Source organism: Dromaius novaehollandiae, chromosome Z (genome assembly GCF_036370855.1).
Source record: "Dromaius novaehollandiae isolate bDroNov1 chromosome Z, bDroNov1.hap1, whole genome shotgun sequence".
Classification (NCBI taxonomy): Eukaryota; Metazoa; Chordata; class Aves; order Casuariiformes; family Dromaiidae; genus Dromaius; species Dromaius novaehollandiae.
Genome location: NC_088132.1, coordinates 82613314 through 82622149, shown reverse-complemented (window position 1 = coordinate 82622149; position 8836 = coordinate 82613314). Strand labels below are relative to the sequence as shown.

Below are 8836 nucleotides of genomic sequence, written 5' to 3'. Positions count from 1 at the left end.
GCCTGCATCTTCGGACTTGTGGCATCCTGAAATGTTTAATCTTTCCCACATTTTTCCATTTGAGCCTTTGGTGCTGCATGTCTGTAAATAATTCTCTCTCTTCCCTCAGCTTTTCAGCTTCTACCATCTCTCCTCCACCCTCTGCTTTTCAACCCTTTCTTCTTCAACTCCCATCCCTCCCTAGGCACTTCCTCTACCTTCTTCCTCTTCCTCCTTTCAGATCCCTCCCTTCTCTTCCCTTTTCAGTGTTTAGCTCCCCATTGGCAAGGACCGAGATTCTTGTGTGTTTGCTGGGTGGGAGCGTGAACGGATGCACGGAGAAGGTGATAAATGTCTGAACAGCTGGAACAAGTCAGGAATAAACTAGCCGTGCAGTCACCTCGTCACCTCAGCTTATAGCGGGCGCTGAGCTGACAAACTCCGGTCGCCCGTGGAGGAAGTTGTACAGCTGTTTGCAAAAGGCCAGTTACAGATTTATTAATCTGAAACAACGTCACTGACCTTAGCAGAACAACCCAACCAAGTCTGGGTGTAAAAGATGGAAGAACCTGGCTTCTTTCCTACAGGAAAACCTCTCTGTGGGCAGCTTCTTGATTCAGCAGACGAAAGAGAGACAAATCTTCATAAACTCTGGAGCACTGCAGACCTGGAGAGGGCTGAGAGCTCGTTAGCGATGATGCCTAACGCTCACCTAGTGCTTTTCAGCAGCACTCTCCAAAGCCATGCCGCACTTCAGAGCCTTTGCTCCCATTTTGCACGTAGGAAGGACCATCACAGAAAATGGAGGTGATGTTTCATCAGCCCAGAGAGCTCAGATAGTCACAGGTCTCTCATCTCGCCGCTAGGTCAAAGTGCCAGAGAACGATTAAGAAACTTATTTCCCGGTCTGCGACAGACTCCTGGTGTGGCCCTGGGGAAGCAAGGTAGATTTTCTTCACTACAGTGACTCACCTTTGAAAAGCACATAATAGCGCATGATTCCAGGATTAATACTAATTCCATATTAATTAAAGTATGTTCTTAAAGGCTGTGATACTGCCGTCGGGTATACCCAATACGTGAGAGGTACGAAATAGTACATTCACAAGCTCAGTGAATTTGAGCCATACAGAGCCATAATACTTTTTTTTTTTAAATAATAACCCAAAGGAGGTGGTGAGAGCTCCTGCTCTTACAGGCAGAACTCCTCTCTGCGATGAATATGAAGCTTGCACGGAAGTGCAAGGCCAGACCGCGGTAGGTTTGCCTTCGGAGGGCTTGCTGTCTGCTTGATAACAGCACCGAGTACACGGTGACCGAACTCTTCTGAGAGGAAGCTTGTGGTGGGTGAACATGCGGCTGCGGCTGACCCCTTTGCTGCTGAGCACTTCGGAGACTTCAAGCGAATCTAGAAGAGCAGATAAGGTTCCTCCCAGACTGCTGAGCGGCCGAATGTGTCAGCAGACTCCTTTTAAAAGCATCGTCTCGATGCCCCGTAACAATTCCAGCTGAGCAACGCAGCAAGGAGGATTTTCTTTGCCAAGGCTGAGGAGTTCCCATTCCTTCATCTTATTGATTTCCATCCTGTTCCAGCTCCTTTGATGTCCCTGCAGTAAGCTGGGCACCTGGCAGGGCATCGCATAGCGCATGCCTCAAAGAGTGGTCATGCCTTTCTTTCCACCCAACACTCGCGTCAGATTTTTTAAGCTACGGTAAACATTAACTCGCAAAATGACTAATAGATTCTAAATTGCGGCTTATGGGTCTGGAGAACCTCACGGGCGTTAAGTAATGCTCACGTGTGCGGTGTTTCCCCGGCGTGGCTGAGAAGTTCTGGATCCAAACCATCTATTAGACTGGGAGCGCATGAGCAGCACCGGTGAGTGGAACTACAGCCCAGCCCGTGGCTGGGTGACCTCTCCTTAGGTGTGGGAGCTTTGGGTGTAATCTGCTTCGTTTACAGGGAAAAAAATCTATATGGGGGGGGAACCCATAGGGTTAGCTGGTGGCCTGCAGGACAGTGTGTGTGGCTACGGCTGGCTGCAAGGTCGGCTGCTTGGAGGCTGCAAATGCCTCCAGCTCGCTGCAGGTACCAGCGGTGCCACCTCCAGCCCTGCTATTTTGGGAAGACTTCCCATGAAAGACTTTGAGGCCAGCGGGTGTGTTTGGCCCCATTGGCATGTTTGTGACCCCCAAACTACATTTATGATGTTGGATTTCCATGCCGAAGCGGTAAGTAAGGAAAGGGGGGGAAGCAAGAGGAAGCGAAAGTCTCCTGAGATGTTCAACCACGCTTGTTAAGACCTTCTGCCCTTTAATACCCCCTGGACCTCACAAGGCGGGAGATGGCCTAGCGCGGTCTGTGGCACCTTGACCACGTGAGCCTGTACGTGCTGACACACCGGGGCCTCGTCCAGGTTTTTAAAGCGTTCATATTTCATCTGGTGTGTGAAACCAAAAGGGGTCTCCAGCGCCTAACGAAAAGCAGCCCGTAACGGCGGCAGGGAGCTCAGGGCCGCGCGAGCTGTGGAGACCTTCCCGGAGAAGCACCTTCGCTGAAACTCCTGGTGCTGCGGCTTTCGTTTCCGCGGCCGCATTTTGCGTTTTCGTGGCATCGTCCTCTTCGGGCATCAGCTCAGCTGCCCCACGGCAGGGTACGGCAGCAAATTTTGGCCGCTTCATCCTGGCCGACGGAGGTTTCTGATGCTCCAAGCGCTGCCCGGCAGCTGCAACCTGAGCGGTGAAGCAGCGCACAGGGGGGTCTGTGCCGGGCCGGGCCGTCCCGTGCCGTGTTACTTGGTGCCGATCCATTATGTGCTGGGCCGGTCCGTGTTACTCAGTGCCGATCCGTTCCGGGCCGATCTGCTCCGTGCCATCCCGTGTCACTCGGTGCCGTTCCGTGCCGGGCCAGTCCGTTCCGTGCCGATCCGCTCCGTGCCATCCCGTGTCACTCGGTGCCGTTCCGTGCCGGGCCAGTCCGTTCCGTGCCGATCCGTTCCGTGCCATCCCGTGTCACTCGGTGCCGCTCCGTGCCGGGCCAGTCCATTCCGTGCCGATCCGCTCCGTGCCATCCCGTGTCACTCGGTGCCGTTCCGTGCCGGGCCAGTCCGTTCCGTGCCGATCCGCTCCGTGCCATCCCGTGTCGCTCGGTGCCGTTCCGTGCCGGGCCAGTCCATTCCGGGCCAGTCCGTTCCGTGCCATCCCGTGTCACTCGGTGCCGTTCCGTGCCGGGCCAGTCCGTTCCGTGCCGATCCGCTCCGTGCCATCCCGTGTCACTCGGTGCCGTTCCGTGCCGGGCCAGTCCGTTCCGTGCCGATCCGCTCCGTGCCATCCCGTGTCACTCGGTGCCGCTCCGGGCCGGGGCAGTCCGTTCCGTGCCGATCCGCTCCGTGCCATCCCGTGTCGCTCGGTGCCGTTCCGTGCCGGGCCAGTCCATTCCGGGCCAGTCCGTTCCGTGCCATCCCGTGTCACTCGGTGCCGTTCCGTGCCGGGCCAGTCCGTTCCGTGCCGATCCGCTCCGTGCCATCCCGTGTCACTCGGTGCCGTTCCGTGCCGGGCCAGTCCGTTCCGTGCCGATCCGGTCCGTGCCATCCCGTGTCACTCGGTGCCGTTCCGTGCCGGGCCAGTCCGTTCCGTGCCGATCCGCTCCGTGCCATCCCGTGTCACTCGGTGCCGTTCCGTGCCGGGCCAGTCCATTCCGTGCCGATCCGCTCCGTGCCATCCCGTGTCACTCGGTGCCGCTCCGGGCCGCTCCACTCCATTCCGTGCCGCTCCATTCCGCTCCGGTGCCGCGGGCGGCGCCGCCCCATACCTGCGCGGGGCGCGGCGGCGGCGGGGGCGGGGCGGCGGCGGCCCCGCCCCGCGCGCTCCGGCCGGCGGCGGCGGGAGTAAAGGTCGGGCCGGCGGCGCCGCGGCCACCGCTGCTGCCGCCGCCGCCCCCCCCCCCCCCCCCCCATGCGCCCCGCCGCGCCCTAGCGCCCGCGCTCCGCGATGTCCGCGGCCCAGCTCTACACGCAGGTGCGCGCCGCGCCGCGGGGGCCCGGGGGGGGGACGCTCGCGTGTTTTATTTGTGTCTCGTAACTCGGTGCGCGGGGGGGGGGGGGGGCGCGGCCGGGCCGCTCCGCGGGGCGAAGTCCTCCGCCGGCAGCCGCGCTTCCGCCCCCCCTTAAAAAAAATTAAAAAATATATAAAAAATTAAAAATATTTTAAAACTAAAAAATTAAAAATAATTTTAAAAATTTAAAAAAATTAAGAAAAATTTTAAAAAGGGGGAGAAAAGGAAAAAAACGGGCGCGCAGAGCTGCCCCGGCCGTGTCCCCCCGCGCGGGGGGGGCCCCCGCTCACCTGTTTCCGCGCGGCCCGGGAGGGCGGTGACGGGCGGGGGGGGATGGGGGGTGCGCGGCCGCTGCGCCCCCGCGGGGAGCCGCGTTGGTGCCGCGGGGATGGCCCGAAGCAGCGCCGGGAGGCTCCGAGCCCTGAGCTGTTGTTGCCGGTGTTTTATTAAATTTGTGGGGGAGCACAGCTTTTTTTCTTTTTTTTCTCTTTTTTTCCTTCTATTCTCTTTTTTCCCCCTTCTTTTCCCTCCCTCTCTTTTTTCCCTTCTTTTTTTTCTCTCCCTCTCTTTTTTCCCTTCTTTTTTTTCTCTCCCTCTCTTTTTTCCCTTCTTTTTTTTCTCTCTCTCTCTTTTTTCCCTTCTTTTTTCTCTCTCTCTTTTTTCCCTTTTTTCTCTCTCTCTCTTTTTTCCCTTTTCTCTCTCTCTCTTTTTCCCTTCTTTTTTTCCTCTCTCTTTTTTCCCTTCTTTTTTTCCTCTCTCTCTTTTTTCCCTTTTTTTTCTCTCTTTTTTCTCTTTTTTTCTCTCTCTCTCTTTTTCCCTTCTTTTTCCCTCTCTCTCTTTTTTCCCCTTCTTTTCTTTTCCCTCTCTCTCTTTTTTCCCCTTCTTTTCTTCTCCCCCTCTCTCTCTTTTTTCTCCTTCTTTTTCTTTTCTCTCTCTCTCTTTTTTCCCCTTCTTTTTTTTCTCTCTCTCTTTTTTCCCCTTCTTTTTTTCCCCTCTCTCTCTCTTTTTTTCCCCGTCTTTTTTTTTTCTCTCTCTCTCTCTCTCTTTTTTCCCCCCTTCTTTTTTTTGTCTCTCTCTCTTTTTTCCCCTTCTTTTCCCCCCCATTGGTTCATTTATTTTAAGGCCCGCACGAGAAGCAGTGCTGTCTGGCCCGGGACGAGCTCACAGCATCCCTGTGCCAGGACACGGCAGCGCTCGGCGCGAGGCATTCCCGCCGAGCAGCGGGATAACAGGGCTCCTCGACCATATCTTACTTATTTCTATTATTTCTATTTTCTATTTTAATGCTTTAAATTCTTGTTTTCGGACCGTGCTCAGCACAGAGGCCGGTACCGTCCTGGGAACGGCCCTTTCGGGGAGTCGCTTTTGGTCTTTCTGCGAGATTTTTTTTTTTGTGGTGTCTTTCTTGTTCTTTTTTTTTTTTTTCCCCCCCTCCAAATTTCTGCTTCTGTCTGAATTTTTCAGATGGCTCTTACGTAACATCGGGGATTGCCGCTTTTTATTTTGGCGGCTGTTATTTAATGTATGAAACGGGTCCGGGATGAGCTGCGGGCTGTGGGGAAGGCGCCCTCGGAGTCCCGCCGGCTCCAGCGGGGCTGAGCGGCCGCCGCGGGGGACGACTTTATCTACTTATTTTCCTGGAAACGAAGCCTCCGAGCTGGGGAGGATGCTTGGTCCCGCGTCCCGGTGACGGGGAGTTGCAGCCGGACGGGTAACCTCGCCGGCGCGGTGGGAACGCCGTTCCCTGAGCCGGGATGCGGGCGAAGGGAAGCGGGGCGATGCCGCTCGCGGGAATCGATGCTGTTGTCTCGCTAAAAGCCTATTGATCCGCTGCGTGGCATCGCCCTGACGCAGCCACAGCATCGTCTCCTCCGTGTCCCCCTTAAACCTGGATGAAAGAAACCGCTGGCGAGCGACTTTGGAAGGAGGGAGTGGGACTTCTGGGGTGCTTCCTTCCCCCCTTGCAGCCCTGAGACCTGCTGCTGGGTGTTCAGAGAGCCTTTGGCTTCCAGGTGGCACCTGCAGAAGGTCTCCTGGGAGCCGGTGGGACGCGTGGTGTTGTCTTAGCGCTTGTTAAGCTGCTGCCAGGAGAGTTGGGGTGGGAAGTTTGCTGTGTTGGACTTTGGTACTTCTCTACGTGGCCCCTAAACCGGAGGGGAGCGGGTGCTGGTGGCCCACCGAGCTGTGACGTGGTGGAGATGCTCCACGTTGCGTGCGTCTCTTGCCTGGGAGATGCCACGAGGCAGAGCTGCATGAGCTGTCGGGGGATTTTTGGGTGGGTGGATGGATGGATGGATGGACGGACGGGCGCTGCCGCTGAGCCGGGATGTGTGGTGCTGGGACACCGTGGTCCCTGGTGCCCCCGTGCCCATCGTGGTTCTTCCTCCCGCGAACTCGCTGGGGTTCAGGGCAGGAGCGTGTTTGTGAGACGAAACAAGGAGAGCGACTGGTGTTTAATAGCCCCCATTAAGCAAGATAATTAAGAGCTGCGCCTTAATTATGAGCACGTGAGTAGCTCCAGAGCTGCTTGTGTGCACCAAGTGGCGAGTGGCCGGTGGGGAGCCTTGGTACCTCCGTATGGATAAATTCCTGCCTGCGCTCTGATCCCCGTCCGGGATCGCGGGGTGTTCGTCCCATGTCCGTCGGAAAGCCGCTGTGGGCGAGCAGCTCCGCGGTGGGATTGCCCGAGGGACCTTCTGAGTGAGACTCTTATTTGCCAAGTGGTTTTGGTAGGCGATGGATTTTTTTAATGCATTAAGGTCTTTTTTTAATGGCTAGCTCTGGATACGGAAAGCTCTGTTTTTTGTTTAAAGTTGTTGTATTAAATAAAGTAGCTGTGCTGAAGGAACAGTGTCTGACCCTGGGGAGAGACTTTTCGAAGGCAAACGTGCCTGGGGCAGTTGCCTGCTGAAGTACCTGGCAGAAACCTTCTGATTGCTGGGAACCTTTGAGGGACGCCGTGTTCGGTGGGTCCGTCCTTCGCGGGTGCTTGCAGGTCCCCTCGGGGCCAGGGAGCAGCTCGGGGACCCGGAGGAGCTCTCCTCCTCCCCGCCAGCCCGAGGAGGGATGATTTTGCTCTGCAAATTCTGGCGAAACCGGGTGGGAAAGGAGGGAGCTTGCCTGCTGCTAGGTGCATGCCTCAAAAATGCGTGAGGGCACGTAGTGGGGTTTCTGCGAGGCACCTGTGCATCATTGACAGGGTCGTAACTGATTTTCTGTATATTGCATATTAAAAAAAATCTTCAGAATAAGCATCAAACGTGGGGAGGTTGCGGTTCAGTCCAGGGACCTCCGTGTCCTTTGCTGCAGAGCTCCTGGGACTCGGCTCCCCGAGGACTCCTGCTGCTTCGTTTGCAGCTCCTGCTAGGGAAAGCAGCTATGCCTGAAGGATTTTTTAGGTTATGAAAACATGTTTGAGTCTCTTAAGAATTCAGTTCTTGTATCCTGATGCAGGGTATGAGGAAGGAGCCACAGCGGAGTCGGGAAACTCTGAGTTAGGAGCTCCTCGGTGCGCAAGGAGAATATATTCGTGGCTCGTCTCGCGGAAACGCGATGCGCTGTGACCTGTGCGCCGGGCGGCATGGGCCGGGAACTGATGGGCTGTCACGTCCCTCAAATCCGCGTTTGGGATCTTTCCCGGCCGGGAGGACAACAGCCGGGGATGGGCGGCCGGCCCGGCGCTGAGGTCCACCTGGACGAGGTGTTGGGGAGCTCACGAGCCACGCGGTGCCTTTCGTGAAGGGCGACCAGGTCCGTGCCTGGGGATGCAGCTCCGGTGCGATGAGCTTGCAGGAGTTAAGCATTTACGCTGGCTGCGTTTTTATTTCTGTTTATGCAGTTTTTTGCCTCAGCCGCAGGTCTAGCGGCACCTCCGTTAGCTCCGCGCCTGCAATCTAAGCCCACAAAACCAGTTGCACCAGGTTTTCCCCCAGCTGGTGCTTACATCTTCTTGTGTCCTTCCTTCAGCCGCGTGGCTTGGGGGAGCCGGGGTGGGATGAGGACGGGCTGCTGTGTGTTTGGCCGGTCTGTGAGCCGGGGCGCTCCTGAGTTCGGGTTCGACGTGTCCTGAGGGTAAACGCTGCGGCTGAGCCGGGAGAGGTGGTTGCACGCAAGCTGGGCTAGATGTTGGAAGAGCTTGTACCTTGTTGGAGACCTCGCACCGGGCAAGGCCCTGGTGCTTTCTATCTATACGGATAGATGCAATTTTTCTATCTGTATAGGCCCCAGATTGGCCTCTTTTAGGCACTTTAGTGCAATGCAGTTGAGGCACGTTGGACTTTTTGCTAATTTGCGTGCTGTCTCGTGAGTTGGTAGCTCTGGCACGAAAGGGGTCGAGTGCTGCAACGCTGCCGTAAGGGTTATCTAGGGAGGATGGCCCGGCGGTGATCGAGCTTCGGCACGACGGCAGACTTTGAACCTTCGGAGCCGGTCGGCGTGCGCAGCGAGCGGCGGGGTGGCTCGGCCGAAGCCCCGGGTCGCCTCTTCCCGTCGGCGCCTTGCTGGCTGCTCTTTGACCCATCGCACAGCTTGGAGGGTTTCTTGGCAGCGGAGGGGACATTGGCCCAACCTGCGACACTGGGGCGTAAAGATGGACGCCTGTCTTGCAGCGAACCCTTAAAACTCGTTAATTTGACTAATGAGGCTGTTCGGGCCCTTCTTGGCGCTGTGGAGCGTTGGGATGAACGCAGGCGACTCCCGCGTTTGCTGCCGGAGTCACGTCCCTCCTCTCCGACAAGCAGCAAACGCGGTGCCTAATCACAGGGTAGCGCCCCAAACCCGCAATTTCGTGTTCCTGTCCTTCAC

The 8836-nt window shown here is 56.6% G+C and overlaps 1 protein-coding gene across 1 annotated transcript in view; it reads left to right on the top strand.

Annotated features, from left to right (window-relative positions):
* The first annotated feature begins 3908 nt into the window (after positions 1–3908).
* LOC135325110 (unconventional myosin-Vb-like) overlaps positions 3909–8836 on the top strand; it is a 119626-nt gene continuing 114698 nt past the window's right edge. Inside the window, exon 1 of the mRNA XM_064502657.1 lies at positions 3909–3996. Within this exon, the coding sequence (XP_064358727.1) occupies positions 3970–3996 (27 nt within the window). The 5' untranslated portion in view covers positions 3909–3969. The remainder of the gene's footprint in view (positions 3997–8836) is intronic.